Raw genomic sequence first — 19,747 nt, forward strand, 5'->3', positions numbered from 1 at the left:
CCAAACTCAACAAATAGATAATTAATTTAATTCCCTGAAACATTTTGATAGAAACCTGTTCTTTGTCATGTTCCTTCGAGGGCAAGTAAAGCTAAGAATTAACTATGTAAATAGTTAGTGAAGCTAACTATTAACTATTGATAATGAAAGAGTTCCTTATTTTGGTCTTTCTGTGTGCAGATAGGGATAGACTTGTGTATGTGTGCATTTTTATAACAAAAAGTCAGTGGCCCCCTTTTTTTTCCTAATGCCAAGTAACTAACAAGTGAAGTATAAGTGGAGAAAATAATTGTGATAGGTAACAAAGGTACCCCACCTCTTTTTAAAGATAGACTTAAATATTTCATTAACCAGATGTTGACAGCTATTGTGATTTGTTGGTACTTGGTTATACTACAGTTTGGTAATTTGAATGTAGTCATTTACCTCTTAAAGACTTTTTAGAAATAATGTTTCTGCAATTTCTTCTTGTAATATACAGAGAAAGCAACCAGTGAAATGAATACTGCTGAGGATTGGGGCCTCATTTTGGATATTTGTGATAAAGTCGGTCAGTCTCGCACTGGGTAAGTGTTGCAGGGTTTCAAAGGATTTTTATTTTTTCATCCTATTTATTAATGGGAATAAAACTGGAGTTAGAAGGTAAAGCTTATTACTACAATCACAATTTGGTTTGAAAAAAGAATGTTTTCACTAGCAAGATTTGAGGAATTGTCTCATTTAGGTTACTCCTTGTAACAGTAGGGACAGCGTGACCAGTAATAGTATTGATATTTTAATTTTTCACCCTTGTCCATATTTGTCTCCTAAAATCTAGTTTTTCCCACTGATTTTTAAAATAAATTTTATTGAGATACAGTTCACTTACATGTTGTATTAATTTCTGCTGTACAGCAAAGTGATTCACTTTTACCTATATATATTTTTCATATTCTTTTCCATTGTGGTTTATCACAGGATGTTGAATATATATCCCTGTGCTACACAGTAGGACCTTGTTGTTTAGCCATCCTTTGTATAATAGTTTTCATCTGCTAATCCCAAACTTCCACTCCTTCCCTCCCTCACATCCCTTCCACTTCAGCAACCACCAGTCTGTTCTCTGTGTCTCCGATTCTATTTCATATATAGGTTCATTTGTTTCATATTTTAGATTTCACATGTAAGTGTATCATATGGCATTTGTCTTTCTGGCTTACTTCGCTTAGTATGATAATCTCCAGGTCCATCCATGTTGCTGCAAGTCATATTGTTTTATTCTTTTTTGGGGCTGAGTAATAGTCCATTATATACACACCAGTCTTTATCCACTCATCTGCTGATGGATATTTAGGTTGTTTCTTTTCCCACTGATATTTAAAGTCATCACTGATTTCTCAGATACCAAATTTTTTGGTTATTTCTGTATTCTTGTCTTTGTCACATCTGCACATTTGACTCAACTAATCATTGACTATGGAAAGAGACAGTTTAGGAAATTAGAATTGTAAACTTTTTGGCCTACAGACTTTTTGGTAATACAGGGCTTTCTAAACGGTGCAGCAAGGGGATTAACTGAGTAGTGGTTTTCTCCACTCCTGGGCTAATAACGTCCAGTTATGAGTAGCCACGTTTATCTCTTTGAGCCACACAAGTGCTGTCTTATTTATATACTTTCCTGTGAAGAATGTTTGAGAGCGCTGCTAAATCATGCTGGATTCTCCTGGTTGTAGTATGAACCCTCTGATGGTGCCTTCTCAGGCTCTTCTTCAATTCCTTTTAATTAGACGTAGTTCCTTAAACTTTCTCTGATCCTTTTTTTTTTTAACCCAGCACTTTTTCTTTCTTTTTTTCTCTCACAGCTTCCAAGTATCTTTATGTGACTTCTATATTTTTAGCTCTGATTCTGTTTACTCAAGCACTACTCCCATGGATGCAGCATAATTTCAGAATATCCCATGTTATAAGCCTCAATCTCACCACCTAGAATCCTGAACTCATATCCCTTTTTGCTTTAGACCTCCATTCCCTCCTTTGTCCTCACCTCTGTTAATGACAAGGTTATTCTCATTTCTGCTTAAAACCTCAGGCTCTCCCCTGCATTTAGCTTCTTACTGAATTCTGTCAGTTTGATCCATGATCTCTCTCACGATGTTGATGTCAGAGTCTCCTTAGTTAAGTTCCTGAACTTGGTCAGATTAGGCAGGAAAGTTTGTCTTTAAGGCCTTTCTGTCCCTTCACCTGAGATCTTTTTAGCCTATAATGTGCTCCTCCTGGCAGGCTCCCAAAGTCGTGGCCTCATCCATCCTTTTGTCTTTGCATTTTAGTATCCTCAGTCTTGTTCTTTCCGGCCTGGTTGCTTCCTTAATTTAATTGAAGTTCAAGTGGCTGCTGCATGTTGCTCGTCTAGTCCTTTTTCTCTATTTCTGTTGACCATACTTTACTTGAGCCATCCTTAACCATGCTTAGACTAGTGAATTAACCTTCTGTCTTTTCCTTCTGTCTTTTTCTGTCCAGTTCTTATAACCAGTTGCCATGTAACAACTCTGACCATGTTACTCCCCTGCTTTCCACTGAATTAAGCCTAGAACCTCCTTAGGCCTCTGAATCATTTATTTTTCATTTACTTCTTTTGTACTCACTCTGCTTTTCAGCGGGCTTCCCTGGTGGCTCAGTGGTAAAGAATCCGCCTGCCAGTGCAGGAGATGCAGTTTTGATCCCTGAATGGGGAAGATCCCCCTGGCGGAGGAAATGGTCACCCTCTCCAGTGTTCTTGTTTGGGAAATCCCATGGATGGAGGAGCCTCCTGGGCTATAGTCCATGGGGTTGCAAAAGAGTCGGTCATGACTTAGTAACTAAACAGCAACAATACATTCTTTTCAACTCAAATATTTGAGTTGCCAGTGCTTTTTAGCCTTTTGTATTGCTTTTGGTCCCTCTGTTCTTCAGTGGGGAATATTCTCATCTCTGTTCTCAGTGGTGTCTCATATCCTCCAGACCCACTGTGGATATTATTTCTTCCATAAAGCCTTTCCTTATCCCAATGACTCCAAAATCTAAATCCTCAAAGCATGCTATCAAAACCATTCTTGTTTGAATTTTGTCTTGTGTAATAGTAATTTATATGTGTCCAGTAGATGTAGATTTGTAGCTTGTTATGCAGAGGAAAGCAAATAGCCTAGTGGTTGAGGGCATGGCCTCTGGGATGAGATGCCTGGGCTGGGACCCTGCTCTGACTGCTTAGCTGTGTCACGGGTGGACATAGTAACTTTAGTTTGCTACTTGAGAATAAAAACAGTATCTTTTTCATAGGGGGTTTATGGTGAGTGTGAGATTAGTTACTACATGCAAAGTGTTTATAATAGTATCTGGGGCATGGGTAAGTGGGTGCACCTCTGCTTCTTTTTGATTAAATTGATATTGTCTGACAGTTTGTTGAGGATGAGGTATCCACCTAGCTCCATCCCTGTGTGTTTTGGAGATAAAGCTTTTATCTAGCATTGCAGTTGGAAAGTCCCCTCCTCTCTTCACCCCATCAGTTTTCATTTTATCTGTAGTTTGGTGTTCTTCATTTTGGAGATGCTTTTTGTAATAATATGGTTAGTGGCTTGAAATGAAAAGACAAACTCCCTTTCATGACTAGAAATGTTCCATATTTTTCTAGTTAATAAATTTGAACCCATCTAAAAATCCCATATGATACGTTGTGAGGATTTAAAGAGATCAATTTGTTTTTCTGCAGCTAACATTATTATTAGAAACTCTAATTTGTTAATTGTATTTCCTGTTTTTTTCTTGTGATGAGAACTGTGAAAAGATGTACTCTCTCAGCAACTTTCAAACATACAACCAAGTATTGTGACTATACTCTCTGTGCTCTGCATTACACCCTCAGAACTTACTTATCTTGTAACTGAAAGTTTGTACCTTCTGGCCCATTTTACTCATTTTGCCCACCCCTTACCCACCCCTCGACCCTTCCAGCAACCACCACTGGGTTCTGTTTCTGTGAGTTTGATTTTATTAGATTTCGCATACCAGTGAGGTCAGACAGTGTTTGTCTTTCTCTGTCTCATTTCAGTTAGTGCAGTGCCCTCAAGGTTCCATCCATATTGTCCTCAGGTCAGGTTTATGTTGTCTTAAGAACCTAGATATGTATTTAAAATGTACTAATTTGTTGCTTTAAACAGTTGTGTTTTATTTGTATTTTGTTGTTATCTAGTATCAGTAGGTTTAGATACATGCTCATTTTAAACTTTTTTCATATTTACTTTAGAGGGCATTCTCTCTCTCAGTATTTTTCTTTAATATTTTGTTACCCTTTGGAGATTTTAATTGACATTCTGCCAAATCTGTGAATTTACTCGGGAAATGTTCTCAGCTTTGCTAATTTAAATAGAGGGGTGGTTCTTTTTGTTTTTTATTAATATGTTTTTCCTCTCCTCTTTCTTTCTTTTCCCTTTCCACTTATTTTTTCTTCCTTAATAGTTCTTGCTCTCTGGTTCCTTTAAAGTCTCATTACGTTAATTTTCACGCAGTTATTTGTTTATGTAAATGTGATATCTCTTTCTAGCTCTTGTTAATAAAGAATTGTTTGAAAAGGACTATATAATAGTTGAGATATCACTGTAATCTCACTAGGGTTCAAAAAAATGCAAACCCACAAAGTTTGTTTATGTGTGTGATTTCTCTTTAAAAATAATGTTTTACATACTTATCTGGTTGTATTTTTACCTTCTTGCTGTGCCTTGACTTCATGGTAGGAAATGAGCATTAGGGCCACATTTTGATTTTCATGGGCCCTCAGCACTTTTGTCTTCCTAAGTCCCTTTCTCTATAAAAAGCAATAAAAATATTTTATGGCTGCATTATTGCAAAGACAAATGTATTATTATACATGAAAACATTTTCTTTGGTCTGAGTTTGTGGCATTCAGTACATTCACATTACGTGAGATCATCTCCACTATCCATCTCCAGAACTTTTCATCATCTCAGGTGAACTCTGCTTGTCAAACAACTTACCATTCCCCTCTTCCCTTGAACCTGGTAACCATTTACAGTTCTGTTTTAATTTTTTTTTAATCATTTTATAATTAGGTATATGGAAAACTCAGGGAGATCTGGTTTATATTGTCTAGGAACCTAGATATGCTTAGTATGGGTTGCTGATGGTAGCGTACGAATATTGAACATACATTTATTGTAGATTGTTAGTGAAGTATTCTGAGTACCTGGTGTGCTTTAGAAAAGGTTGAAACATGTCACTGGTGTGAAAGGGAAAGTGGGCATGAGTTTTCCTGAGACTGGTGTAGAAAGGGCAGGTTGAAGTATGCTGTTCATAAGGTTATTTGTGTACTAGGTGACAGTCTAGGTTTTTTTTAAAAAACATTGTCAAAAAATAAACATTGTCATATGGAGTTAATCTGTGATTTTATAAAATGTACAGATCTATTTAAGAGGATGGATTTAGGGAAGGGGAGGCAACTTTAAGAAAAACATTTATGTTTGTGTAAGATCTGTTTATTTTAATCAAAATGGTTTGTTACCAGCAATATATTGTAGAATTATTTAGTATATAAATAAAATAACATATTAAAGTGTTTATCCCCTAAGAAAATAATATTTTAAAATCCTTTGGCCCTTTTTAAAAGAAAAAAAATTCTTTCCTGTAAACTGTTTTGGAATTGTGGTCATTTGGAAAATATTCTCAAGTTTTAAGGGGAAATGAAGAGCCAGTTATTGTGAAATTTCATTTACTCAGAGAACTGTGACCAGGAACATGGTTCCAGCAGTCTTTCAGAAAACCCTCCTTAATTATTCCTCTTTGAACCACACATACGTGTGTATTTGTTTGTTGATTTATAGAAATATTTATGCTTATATAAATATCTACTTTTTTGTTTCAAAAATAGTTAATCACATGGCTGAAACATTAAAATAACTTATAAAGGTAAATATTGACAAAATAACTCCTGTCCTTATTTCTCTCCCCCATCCTCTGTAGGTAACCACTTCTGTTTCCTTGGTATCTTTCTATTGTTCCTTTATACAAATACGAAAATAATTTCCCCACATTGGTAGGCAATAAACATTTATAATTACTTAATTCCTTAACATATCCTGTCACCCTGAAGTGTTTGAATACGCTGAACTTAAAACTTAAAAAAAAATTATGAAATTTTTTTTTCTGACTTCGGAAGATATTCACATGATGTTTAGTGTGCAGTTCCAGTGTCTGAGTAAGTACTGAAAAATGCTTAGCTAGTGAGGTCATATGATAGACTGAAAAGTCTCTGTTAAAAATCAAGAGAACGTTCAGAATAATAGTAGCAGTTTTCTTTAATGTGTCTTCACGTAATAAATAGCTTTTTTTCTGTTAGTTTTGATTGGTTTGTTTATAATTTCATATGTAAAAAAGATAGATGTGAGAGTACATATTGATTACCCACAATAAAAAATGAATATTCTGTAATTGACATCCAGATTAATTTGTGCTACTGTTTTATATCTTAACTATCTTTGCTTAGACAAAAATACAGTTGACTGAGAGTGGAAAACATGATAAACTTTTCTCTGTACTTGGCTAAGGGATCTATTTAGATAGTAAGTCTTTTGATTTATTCACATAAAATTAGAAGGAGAAAATGATAGTCATTGATAGTTTGTGGAAAATATGAATATAAGCCTTTGGGAAAGAGTTTGTTAAAAATATTTTTCATTGGCTTTATGTTGTCTTTTCCTGGACCTGGACTTTGACTATCTTCGGGCTTTAACTGGAGGTTGATAGAATATGTCTTGATTTTTTTTTTTTTTAAGGGAAAAATAATCTCTCACCTAGGTGTCTTCAGATTAGAAGCGTAGCCTCAAACAGATCTCTTCCAATGTTTTGTTTGTGACAGTCATACCCTCAGTTGACTTGCCTTAGGTCTTGAAGTCTTTCTTTTATTGACTGTTTATTATCTGTGTTAGGGACTTTATACATACCTCATCTGTTATATGAATTATGTATATTTTTCCATTGTTCATTTGACTTTGTTTTCCCATTTAGAAGTTTTTGATTTTTATATAGCTGAATTTAACCAGTTTTCTGGTTTTTAGAATTTTGAGTTATGTTTTCTTTATAGTTTCAGTTTTTGTTTTATGATTAATGTACTTTGTTTTTTTAAATAGCATTTTAGATTTACAAAATTTAGCCAATAATACAAAGAATTCCATAACCCACCCCCCTTATATATAGTTTCCCCTATTGTTAACGTCTTGCATTAGTGTGGTATATATTATAAGAAATGAATCAGTGCAGTGGTGGTAGTGATGGTGGTTTAGTCTCTGAGTCATGTGTGACTCTTTTGACCCCATAGACGCTAGCCCTCCAGGCTCCTCTGTCCATGGATTAACCAATGTCTGTGGTTTATATTAAGGCTCACTCTGTATTGTACAGTTTTATGGGTTTTGACAAGTCCGTAATGACATGCATCCATTGTTACAGAATCACACAGGGTAGCCTCACCAACCTTAAAATGTCCTGTGTTCCCCCTGTTCATCCCTCTCCTTTCTCTCGGAACCTCTGGCAACTACCTTTTTTTTTTTTTAACTATTTCTGTAATTTCCCCTTTTCCAAAATGTACAGTTAGGAGCATATAGTATGCATCTATTCATGTGCTGCTACCATGTGGTTTTAATTATTAAAACCTTATAATACATTTTAATACTGGCAGGGCTGGTTTTCTTCTTTTTTTTTTTTTTACAGTTTCTTAATATTCTTATCCCTCTCTACTGTTCTCACATAAACTTTTGGATTGGCCTGGCTAGTTTATGAACAGAACTATTTTTTTAAATAAAAAAAAATTTTTACTGAAAAAAGTTTTAAATGGTTTTTTGATATTAAAAATTTCCTATCTGAGAATGTAGCATATCTTTCTGTTTATATCCTTTAATAGTGTTTTTAAGTTTTCCTGTTAACAAATCTCATTCATTTTTGGTGAAGTTTTTTAATGTATTTTATCCTTTGGTTGTTGTTTAGTCACTAGGTTTTGTCTGACTCTTTTGCAATACCATGGACTGTAGCCCACCAGGCTTTTCTGTCCATGGGATTTCCCAGGCAAGAATACTGGAGTGGGTTGCCATGCTCTCCTTCAGGGGGTCCTCCTGACCAAGAGATTGAACCTACGTCCCCTGCATTGTCAGGCAGATTCTTTACCACTGACCGACTAGAGAAGCCCATTTTGTCCTTTTTGGTGCTATTTAAGTGAAGCCTTTAACTGCTGGTTTGATGGGAAATTTCTTTTTTAAAATAGACTGTATTATAACAATGGTATACCCTAAAGAGGGTACACCATTTGTAAGGGGAAAGTGATGTGATGATTCAGGAGAAATTGGTAACAGCTGTAGGTGCCAAGACCTTGACCAGGCAGTGGGATGTGGGTCTGATTAGATCTGGTATTTCCATCTTTACTTGCCCCAGACAATGATTTTCCTTTTGTATTTTACATGGTTTTTTAAAGCACCATGTATTCAGTAGAATAGGATCTACAGAGTCCTCATGACTCCCAAGATCGTTTCACAGATGAGGAAACTACAGCACTGAGATTTTAATGTGACTTGTCTGAAAGTTATAGAGGCAAATTGGAAGTCAGATTTCTTTAATCAGGTTATTTTTACCAGTTTTATGTTTTTTCTCACTTCTTTGTGCTGAGTCCTCAAGTACCTATGGTGCATGGTTATTTAAAAGTCAAAACCATGAACTAAGTAAGACGTACCAGTTGTTTTTTTCAGTTGGAGTTTAAAATTGCCCTGCAATGTTGTGTTAGTTTCTGCCGTACAATGAAGTGAATCAGGTGTATGTATATGTGCATCCCTCCCTCGCAGGCCTCCCTCCCCTCCTCATCCCAGCCCTCTAGGTCTTCACAGAGCACTGAGCTGAGCTCCTTGTGCTATACAGCAGCTTCCCACTAGCTACCCATTTTACACATGGTAATGTATATAAAATGGGCTTCCTAGGTGTTTCAGATGGTAAAGAGCCTGCCTGCCAGTGCAGGAAGCACAGGTTCGATCCCTGGATCAGGACAATCCCCTGGAGAAGGAAATAGCAACCCACTCCAGTATTCTTGCCTGGGAAATCCCATGGACAGGGGAGTCTGGAGAGCTGCAGTCCATGGGGTTGCAAGCCTAGCGACTGAAAAACAACATACTGATTTTATTAAGTTTCTAGTGATTCCTCTTTCTCACATGCATGATATAACCTTGTGTTTTGTTTGACTTAGATATACTTCTGATATGATCTGGGAAACTCAGATATTGTACTAAATTTAAGAATTCAGTGAGTGTTATCTGCATTTCTGTTAATCCTCAGTGTTTCTGCTGAAGTCCTTCCCAAACATGAACTTGTTCTTTCACTAACCAAATAATGTAATTTGTATACTGTGTTCATGTTCTTGGTCATCTCATAAGAAATACCTATTTAATAAGCTTAGAATCGAGAATTTGATTATTTTTATTCAGTGTTTTGCCCTTTTCCCCTTGTGCTGTGTAGACTGTGTTTTATGTAATGTATATTACAAATCATTTATGCACTTTGAATATGACATTGAATATACAGTTATTAGTCATTTCAGTTCAGATTTTTTTGTATTTTATATTAAACTTCTTTTATTGTTAATGTAATGCCTTTATGCTTTTGAAAGTCATCCTCTAAATTAGACTTCCTTTAGTATTCCAAGTGGGTTTATCTTATCTGTTAATTAAGTATTTTTTACTTTGATCAGCAAAGATTTGAGTTCTCATCTCTTTCAGTGTATGCCTGCTAGGTACTAAGACCTGTAAAAGTATGCACACATACATTCCCTCCCGACTCTACAATGTCCTTAAATTATAGTTTGTAGTAAAGTACTTTTTATAGCATATAAAATGAAAATGTAAAGTTTAAATCACTGTAAAATAGCTTTGAAAGCTAAAGCTGTAAAAGTAAAACTCAGTAGAAGAATAGGACACATTTGTGCTTTCTAGAACTCACATTGAGTGTCTCTAAGTCCCTGGCACGATTCTGGGAGTAACGTAATAACATACTGAACAGGAAGTGTTGAAGTCCCCTTTTACAGATGAGGTCTGTCAGGCCTTGCATCTCTTTCTCCTGAATCACAGTGCTGCTTTTGTCTAGCAGTGGTTCTCAGCCCAGTGCTGTCGCTCTGTTAGGAATGGTTTTGGTTCTCACGATGACAGGAGGTTACTACTGACATCGATTAGGCAGGGGCCAGAGATGTGATACGCCAGATAGTCTTACATCACAAGAATTTTTCTGCCCCTATTTAGAAACACACAGCTAGTAGCTCTGTACCTTTTCAGTCCTGCCTCAAAGGTGATGAGAGGTTAACCATGCAAGCACATTTGTGAGTTGTACTATGGATTGTTATTACTGTTACTTTTTTAAAAAAACTGTTTTTCTTTTATATTTACAATACTTTAAGGGAAATGCCCTATTGTTCTTCCGTCAGGCCCCATGAGGGGAATAATAGAGGTGGTATTCTCATTTTGAAAAGTTGATTGATCTGAAGTCATTGGTTTAGTAATAGATGCAGTAATTAGAATTTAAATTCACTGCTCTTTGAATGGTAATAATTTCCTTAAGCATATAAAATCTTATTACAGTTGAACCTGATATCTTTATGGTACAAAAGTGCTTTTCATCTGAGATGTAGAGATGAGACTTATTTGAAATAAGAGACTTCTAAAAAGTTGTACAAAGTGTAAGAACTCATAAATCTTGACTCCTTTTATCCAGCAAAATCATTGAATATTTTTGTCTTTCTTTTTATATATTAATGGAAAGACCTTTTCAGGTAATCTCACTAATTGATAACCAGGGACAAATGTTGAGCTGTTTAACTGTCATAACTGTACAGCAACATATCTACAAGTAGATAGATATTTATAAATAATGTGACAGTTTTGGAAATGTACTCAGGGCTGTTCAAAGAGATTTGAACTTTCATTGTCCTTTGAAAAAAGAATTGCAGGAATGCAAAATTAGTTTTCGTTCTCTTTGATCCTGTGAGTTGCATCGCATGCGTGTTTAGCTTCCGGAACTTAACTGTGTTGCTTTGCAGCCCCCTCCATTTATTTTTCCTGAAAACTTGGTCTGCTATCCACTGAGTGAACTCTGTGTGTTGTCTCAGAATTTCAGTTCCCGTTTCTCTTGCAGAGTGTGAATATCTCCCCACACTGAGTGTAACTGTTCAGGGTATTCATATTTTAAACACGGCCCTACACATACCAGCCATCTTCTTCGCTTAGCAGTTTTGCTTCAGTAATTGAGGAGAAGTTGCCCGTATTGAGCATACTTGAGAGAGGGCAGGTTATGAGTTCCAACTGGAACTCCCTAGCAAGGAAAATTGATTAACCACCATTTTTGCCTTATACCCTGACTTTGGAAACCCAGGAGACAATATGTTTCCTTTACATTTTACAGTGGTGTGATTTACGCTGTGGCCATTTATCACATCTAAGTTAAGAGCATTATTTGGGGCTGGAAAAGGTGAGGGAGAATTCTTTCCTTGTTCTCGTCTGTATCCTTGACCCCTCCTATCATTTTGTTTTACCACCCCAAGGTAAAGAAAAGTGTGGATGAGTCTTACAGATTGCTTTAAAATACAAAAATGGGGTTTGGGGAAGGGTTTTGAGAGACATCAGGATTTAACTGATTGGTGGTGGAATCTGGTGGTAGTCCCCTGTAAAGGCACGTGCAGATTTTATCTTAGCAGGCATTTTTATAAAATACTTCATCTGTATGTACCATCAGTCTCTTTCTTCACATCCTGTGCTTCTCGCCACACTTCTTATTGTGCATTTTTCCCTTACCATGCAAGTTTCAGAAATAAATTTTGTGAGAACATGTACATTTTCCACATGGGAAGCAAACTCAGTGGAAGATGCAGAAGTTGGTAACAAATAGAGCTTTATAGTGAAGATTATTCAGTTATTCAAAATAGTAACTATTGTACAACAGTGAAAAGTAGTGTTTGTCCCATTTGGCTCAGTGACTTATTCTTGAGCATCGGCCATGTTGTAAGCATAGAACCTAAATGATGAGAGTGGTGTTGGGGGAGAGGACAGACAGGGACCCCCTCCTAAATCTGTCTTTTTTCTGAAGCCCACAGTGCAGTGTGTTGAGGTGGATTGGAGTAATGTTGTGAATAAAGAACTGATGCTTTAGTTCACCAGAACTGACACATGCCGAGGCAGCCGTGTCCATTTGTGAAAGGCCTGTTTTCTTATCTGGCCTAGGATTTAAGGAAAAGACATTAGAAGCCACAACTTGATGCAAGTACTGCCTTTTTCTCTCACTCTCGTATGAACTATGTGTCCGAGATCTATGCATAAAAAGATAATGTTTGGATGAATATAATTTTGGCTGGGGTGACACGCATCTAGTTTGCCTTTGGTAGTTTCACTCTGTGCATACGTTATGCCTGGTTAGCACCGCCTTTCACTCTCAGAGGGGCACGTGTATACGTGATAAATTGTACAGATGCTGTGTTTGTGGTCCACGTTCATTTATCGTCGAGAGGATAATAACCAGGGGATGCCTACTTGAAATTCACTTATAACTTTTTTTTCTTTTCTTTTTTATGGTTTTTCATAGGATATTTTTTAATGGGAGGATAATTGTTTTACAGTGTTGGGTTTCTGCTGTGTTCAAAAGCGTGAATCAGCTATAAGTATACATATAGAATCGCTTATAATTCTTATGGCTTTTTGAAAACAGTATTTTAGCCATAATTTTTTGTTGCATAGTAAGATTTAATAGTGGTATGTGTATACATATACTTCAGTTTCACTTCTGTATTTTACTTATAATCTTGTGGAAATACTGAAAAGATAACTTAAAAAAACACGGAACAGAATGAGGTAGTTAATACTAGTGTTTTGTGGGTCATTTCTGTTGTTTAATAGCACCAGTTTTATATGCAACTCTGAATGGATTATTTTTTTAGCTTAATGTATCTAAAAAGATAATGCTTTGTTAGCATATATGAAGTGTTTATCAGGACTCAAGCATTCTAGTTCACTTTCCTGTTTGGCATTATCCTTTTTATGGCTGCCGTAGCAAACTGTACTTTGGTGTCAGACATGTCTTTGCTTTGGTTTTTAAAATTGGCTGTGGCAAAATGTTTCAGCAGTATAGAAATGAGTGAAATAAAAAGTACAAGATCCATTTGAAAGTGCCTTTCTCCATCCTCCTTTCCACAAGTCCCTGCAATTTAGATTCTTTTTTTTAAAAAATGTGATTTATGAACAATACATGAGAAATTTCATTTAAACCTTGGTGGTAAAGCAAGTATTGGGAATTATTTTCTAAAAAGTTTTACTCAGAGTGCTGAATCACCTTTGGATCATTATTTTTTAAATAATTTCAATTTTAGTATTCAGATAATCCTTTTTATATTTGGCCTCTGCCATACTTTGAAGTGATAATTTTGTGTTTGTCAACATGCTTTTCAAAAGTGCAAAAATTAGCCTGCTAAAATCCTAATTTCTGTCCCCTCAACTCAGTGAGATCACCGTTGTCTTCCTGGGGTCACTTTGTCTGCACTAAGACCCAGAAGCTGCCTGTAGACAGAAAGCCTGTTGCAGTATCTGCAGTGCCCCTGTGTAGAAAGTTGAAGCACATGTCTGGTTTATCTGTTTTGTATTCTTTCTTACAGATCATCATTCCATGCTACCTGTGGCCTAACATCTCAAGTGTATTTGAAACATATTTTTCCAGTTTTCTGATTATTTACAACAGGTGTTCCACTTATTCTATCATGACTAGAAGTAAAACTCTTGATCTGTCATTTTATTTTCAAAACCTTCCAACCAGAATTAGCTCCAAATGCTTAGTCTATGATTGCTAAGGATAGAGCCTGTTAATTTTGTTGAAAAATTTGAAGGAACTTTTTAGTGTACGGTTTTTCAATTGTGTCATTAATAAAAATTAAAATTCTCTACCAGGTTCTCCCATTTTATATCACAGCTTATTGCCTTTTATAGTTAAGGTGAGAGGGGGAAGCGGAATATACAACTAATTGTTACACTTTTCATTTTTTAGGCCTAAAGATTGTCTTCGGTCTATTATGAAGAGGGTAAACCATAAAGATCCTCATGTGGCTATGCAGGCTCTCACCGTGAGTGATTTCATTTTAAGATCTACAGCAAAATTGTCTGCCAAAATCAAGCCCTTTTAACTTCTGATTTTATCCTTTTAGCTTCTAGGAGCATGTGTATCAAACTGTGGCAAAATTTTTCACTTAGAAGTATGTTCGAGAGATTTTGCTAGTGAAGTAAGCAACGTATTAAACAAGGTAAAGAGCATTATTTCCAGAAATGAATTAAGACTGTCTTCTTTCTTCATGTATTTTACATGTGTTTTATTGTTCAGTTCTTCACATTTTTAAATCACAAAGGACTAGTCTGTGTTTTTTTTTGTTTTTTTTAGCTCTTTCTAGGCTATGTCTATCCTATGTATAAGTCCATGTTAGGTTTGCTGAGGAGACTACGTATTTATATAACTTGGAGAGTTGGTTTTGGTGAATCCAAATTAGGATACATTTAACCTTTTTTCTTCATCAGTCCTTTCTTCTGATGAAAAATATGTGCATTTTTTTATCTGATTAAAACGTACCAGTTTACTTTGGGCACAGTTCTTATTGTGCTTTTTTAGTCACAGAGGTCATCTGCTTAACAAAATGTAAGGCATTTAAATCCAGCAATTGAAGGAATTTAAAAAATTTAATTACTAAGTAATATCTAAGTTTTCCCAGTAAAAATTCATGCATTCTCTGGCCTTTCTTGGTGGTGGGTGGAGTAATTATTAAGAAATATTATTTTTAATGTTAAGAGGGGAAATGCTTCTTGTTTTTTTTGGGAAAAATGAGCATTTCCAAATTTTAGTAGGAAACAGTAAAGAAGTGAGATAATTTAAAAATTCTGGACTTCTTCTAATACATTGTGGTTATGTGATAATTTTTTCCTGTGCTACTTTATTCAGTTATTTAGTTATATTGTATTTAGGGTTTTTTTTTTCTTTTTACTAATTCCTTACCATTCTTTTGATGTCTTGAATGTCCATTCAAAATGTACAGCTATTTATGAAGAGATTCTAATATAATATTTTCTTTAATTGAAGATGTATACTCAGTACTTAGTAATATAAACAACTACATTGAAAAGCAAGCAGTTGCATATAAGAGAAAGAACTTCACTTTATTTTACATATATTTTATAGTGAACTTATTGATTTTATACTTAAGAGGGAGATGCTATTTTGAAGAAATGAAATTTCCAGGAATATGGACAGTAGTGGGCCTCAGGCCAGGCCTCAGATAATTAAGTAATTGGAGGAAAACACAGTCATGCTTATAAAAAATCAGGAATTAGAAATAAAAGGACTGTATTATTTATTCTCTTTTCCAACTTATTTTTTTTTATTGATTTGAAAAAAAGAAAATAGATTTTCCTGTCTTCTTCATATGCAGTAAAATAGAGTAAAATACTCTGAAATACTCTTAGTTGTAAAATACTCTGAAAAGTCCTATCTTTCTGATCTCCAAAATAAGTAACTCTATATCTAATGTTTTGATTTGATGTGGTGTATGTGATGGTAACATCTATTTTTTTTCCACAGTATGAAAATAAAAGTAGCTTATTTCCAGTAACCATCTGTGTTTTCTTATGTGTCGCCTATAGCTAGGGATAATTTATGATTTAAAAAGAGATCTGAAGTACAGTATTAAATCATTAAACACAAAGTGCCTTTTTGTTAAATTTTTTTCTCTATTTTTCAGGGTCATCCTAAAGTGTGTGAAAAATTAAAGGCTCTTATGGTTGAATGGACAGATGAATTCAAGAATGATCCACAGCTTAGTCTAATATCAGCAATGATTAAGAACCTGAAAGAACAGGGTGTTACGTTTCCAGCTATTGGCTCTCAGGTATTTTATAGACATTTGTGTATGTTACAGTTTGTTTCTAAAGTTAACCGTGTTTATTTGAGTTTTTCTTTTTTTTCTTACAAAACCCAGGAAGTTGTTAATACTCCAGAGGAATTTTATTAATAATAATAATCTTGCATATAAAGGTGCCAAAAAAGAATATATAGTGGATTGCTAATGTTTTCCAACTTACATTTCCCTAATGTTTCTTCTTTTTGAATGAATTAACTGTTTTGTTGTTTAAGTTTTTTTTTAATATAATTTTAATGATACAGAGCAAATTAGTTTATTAGTTAGTACTGACATTCTTGTTAAATGCTCTTCATGTTGTAATTTTATCTACAAAGAATGACAGCTCTAAAATAAGGTTTCCTTAAATTTTAAGGATGTGTTAGAGGTTATTTGGACTATGAAATTTATGAGCACCTGTATTAAAATGGGAGGGAGATATAAAGGGCTCATTAGAAGGGGAAACACATAAAACGTCTTTCCTGTTAATAAGAACTGACCAGCACAGAAGTCTTCTTTCTTCTTCCTAATAAATATGATTGACTGAAAGGCTTAATTTGCCTTAAAAATTATTTATGTAACAGGCTCAATCTCTAATTTATGTCATACAGGGAAAAAAAATGAAAGGGGATGTTTTTTATTCTTTTTCTTTTCTGGGTAACTGTTATTTAAGATGCCCACCTGACTAAGCAGGCTTAAAATGTCTGGTAACTTACTGTATTGTCTTTCCCCACTATACCGCTTGGGGTGGAATGTAATGAGTGATGTGATAACATGAGTGGAAAACACTTAGTTGTGAAGTGCTTGCATTCAGGGTTTTGGCCATTTCAAGGGAATTATGAAGTGATTTATCTAGACTTTCTTCCTAAGGCACTTCTGATTTATCTAAGTAGTCTTGAGATGTGAAGATCCAGAAATATATTTTGGAAATGAAAGAAGAACAGGATATTTTTCTTCTTACTTGAAAAAAAATTAGCTTATGACTAATTTTACAATGATAAATTATGTCTTGTGAAACAGTCACTCATAATTGATAGCTCGTTTTTACTACTCAGTATAATTTCTAAATCTCTGTAGTTAAGGAATAATTTTATGCAGAATAATCCAAGATACGGTATAATAAAATGACAACAGAAGCAGCGTTTAATGATCAAAGACTATACTCACTATGGAGAACGGAAGAGTGTAGCTACTTAGTGGAATATCAGTTTCTGTACCCTGAGAACCTGTTCTGGAGCCTGATGCTCACAGTGTAGTTCGTGGACCATCAGTAGTCATCATCACCTACAAGCTTGTTAGAACTGTCATCTCACTCATGTGTGGAAACATGCCACACCAAGCAGTGGATTCATTAGCTCCATTTTAACAAGATCCCGGTGACTCTGTGCACACTAAAGCGTGAGCAGCACTGCTCTTAAGGACGACTTTCAGTGCAAGTGAAAACTGCATTCCTCTAAGAGAAGGAAGGAGAGTTAATGATCTGATTGATCCATAGCTTTGCTGGGTTAATCTCGAGTCTCAGGTAGTTGTGGAAGCCACTCTAGTGATCCTCTAATCTAATCCCCTCATTTTACAGATGAGGGTACTGAGCCCCAGAATGATTAAGTGACTTGCCCAGGGCCACAGCTAGTGGTTGACAGAGCTGGAACAGGCCTTCCAACTCTCAGTCCAGTGTTCTTTCCACTACACGATCCTGCCTTCTGTTTGCTACTGAGGTTAGTAGTTATGTGTCTGTCGGACTAGGATTTGAAGGATAAGAAGTGGAGTGAACACTGGGAAGAGTGCTTACGTACTCATGGGTGTAGACGTGGGATTCCTGTCTTGTTCAGAAGATTCAAGATGTAGATTAGCAGTAGGAAAGAGTGACTTCTTTTTTTCATGTAGATGTTATAAGGTATGTGAAAGCTCATTCTGTTATAGCGGCTGTGTTTCACCCACAGGAAATACGTAAAATGCATATAAACTATGATGAGGTAGGATGGTGTTTTCTTTTTTTTTTTTTAATAGTACTTTCTGAAGAGCTTGTCATTGAAAATCCTGTTTGTAAAGAGCTCCTTGTTTAATTAAAAAAAAATCTGTCATCTGGAATCAACTGCAGAAGTCCCTACAAATTTTATAGCCACTTAGTTGCTTATGCCTACATTTTAGTCAGACTAGATATTTGTTAGCGTATTTAACAAAAGCCTCTGGAAACATGAGGATTTTTTTTTTTGTAAGTATTTTGTTTCATCCAGGTACAGAAAAAAATAATGTAAAAATATTAAGAAAAGTCATCCTGAGTCACCTGACTCTTGCTGCTGTGGTTCTCTGATAGCACTGACTTTTGACCTCGAGGGAGCAGTGATGCTGGCCCTGCTGCTTCGTTTGACTGGTTAATAAGTAGCATTGCTATACTTGGAACCTGATGATAGAAAGGAACTTTGAAAAGAGAGCAGTTCAGGAATGTAGAGCTTAATATAGCTCAGTTCTGTGCTTCCTTCTTGACCAATAGAGATCCCTTCACAGACCACAAAAGATCTATATGTCTATTTTGTGAAATTCACTAAATTGTGAAACAAAAAGCATATATAATGAAAAAGGTTCTCTCTGATGAAGCATACCTTCAATGTTGAGGTGTGTGATAATAAAACATATTTATACAGGGAAGGTTACAGCTAGAGGTGGGTCAGATTGAAAATACTTAATGTTCTATTCAGTGAGTCCAAAAGCTCTTTTCTTATCAGCTTTGCTAAAAATAAATGCCTCGTGCATTTGTTTGACATTATAAAATATATTACGTGAAGACTATTTACTAAAAGGTTGAATATTTTGCCTTTCATTTAGTCAGCGATCATTGCTTATAATATTTTGGGCCATATACCCTCAAGGAGTCTCCCTGGTAGCTCAGTTGGTAAAGGATATGCTTACAATGCAGGAGACCTGGGTTTGATACCTGGGTGGAGAAGATCCCCTGGAGAAGGAAATGGCAAGCCACTCCAATATTCTTGCCTGGAAAATCCAATGGACAGCGGAGCCTAGTGGGCTACAGTCCATGGGGTCACAAAGAGTTGAATACGACTTGGCGACTAAACTGCCACAACAGCCCTCAAGGAACACACATCCTGGTTATGAGATAGACATGTAACCAGCCTCATTCTGTAGAAGAGGAACTTGAGACACAAGAAGGCTTATGGGCTCCAGGTTCATGCATTAGAAAGTGGTACACCTGGGACGTACGCCACATTGGCCTGACTCCACAGCCTGTCTTCTTAACTACCCATGTCATAGGACCTTGTTGAAAATCAGAGGAACGCAAAGGAGGAGATGCTTACTTAGAGGGTTTAGGAATGTTTCACTGAGAAAGTGATATTTTAGCTGTTCCCTGACTTGTGGGTTGAAACTTCGTAGGAAAAAATGTGCATGGAGTAAAAGGAGCTAGAGGGGAAGACGTTATGAGTAGAAGCAAGTGTGTGTCAGAGGCGTCAAAGTGTGTGTGTGTGCGTGCGTGCCAGCAGTTCTGGTAAATGATGGAATGGTTGAAAAATGAGGCTGAAGTCTAATTCTCCTCGATGGCCACCATAAGCATGAATCAATGTGTGTTTGTTTACTTGTCCAGTACTTTATTTACAAAATATGTTTAAGATGGACAATAATATATTGTCAACATTGACTACTGGTATTTTAGTTTAAAAGATAGTATAATCTTATGAGCATTTATATTATTATATAGAAATCTGGATTCCTGACTTCTGAGCTGGAAGGAAACAGCTCTTGTCTAGATGTTTTAACAGTAGTCATCTTCTTTCCCCTCGC

At 35.7% G+C, this 19,747-nt stretch overlaps 1 protein-coding gene across 2 annotated transcripts in view; it reads left to right on the forward strand.

Moving 5' to 3' along the window:
• Nucleotides 1-489: 489 nt before the first annotated feature.
• The window catches only part of STAM (signal transducing adaptor molecule), a 37,566-nt gene continuing 18,308 nt past the window's right edge, over nt 490-19,747 (forward strand). Inside the window, exons 1-4 of one of the 2 annotated variants that reach the window (XM_068987207.1) lie at nt 490-566; nt 14,065-14,140; nt 14,222-14,317; nt 15,800-15,946. In XM_068987207.1, the coding sequence (XP_068843308.1) occupies nt 499-566; nt 14,065-14,140; nt 14,222-14,317; nt 15,800-15,946 (387 nt within the window). In that variant the 5' untranslated portion in view covers nt 490-498. The remainder of the gene's footprint in view (nt 567-14,064; nt 14,141-14,221; nt 14,318-15,799; nt 15,947-19,747) is intronic. The other variant, XM_068987208.1, reaches the window with a different exon arrangement.

Source organism: Capricornis sumatraensis, chromosome 15 (genome assembly GCF_032405125.1).
Source record: "Capricornis sumatraensis isolate serow.1 chromosome 15, serow.2, whole genome shotgun sequence".
In the NCBI taxonomy this organism is placed as follows: Eukaryota; Metazoa; Chordata; class Mammalia; order Artiodactyla; family Bovidae; genus Capricornis; species Capricornis sumatraensis.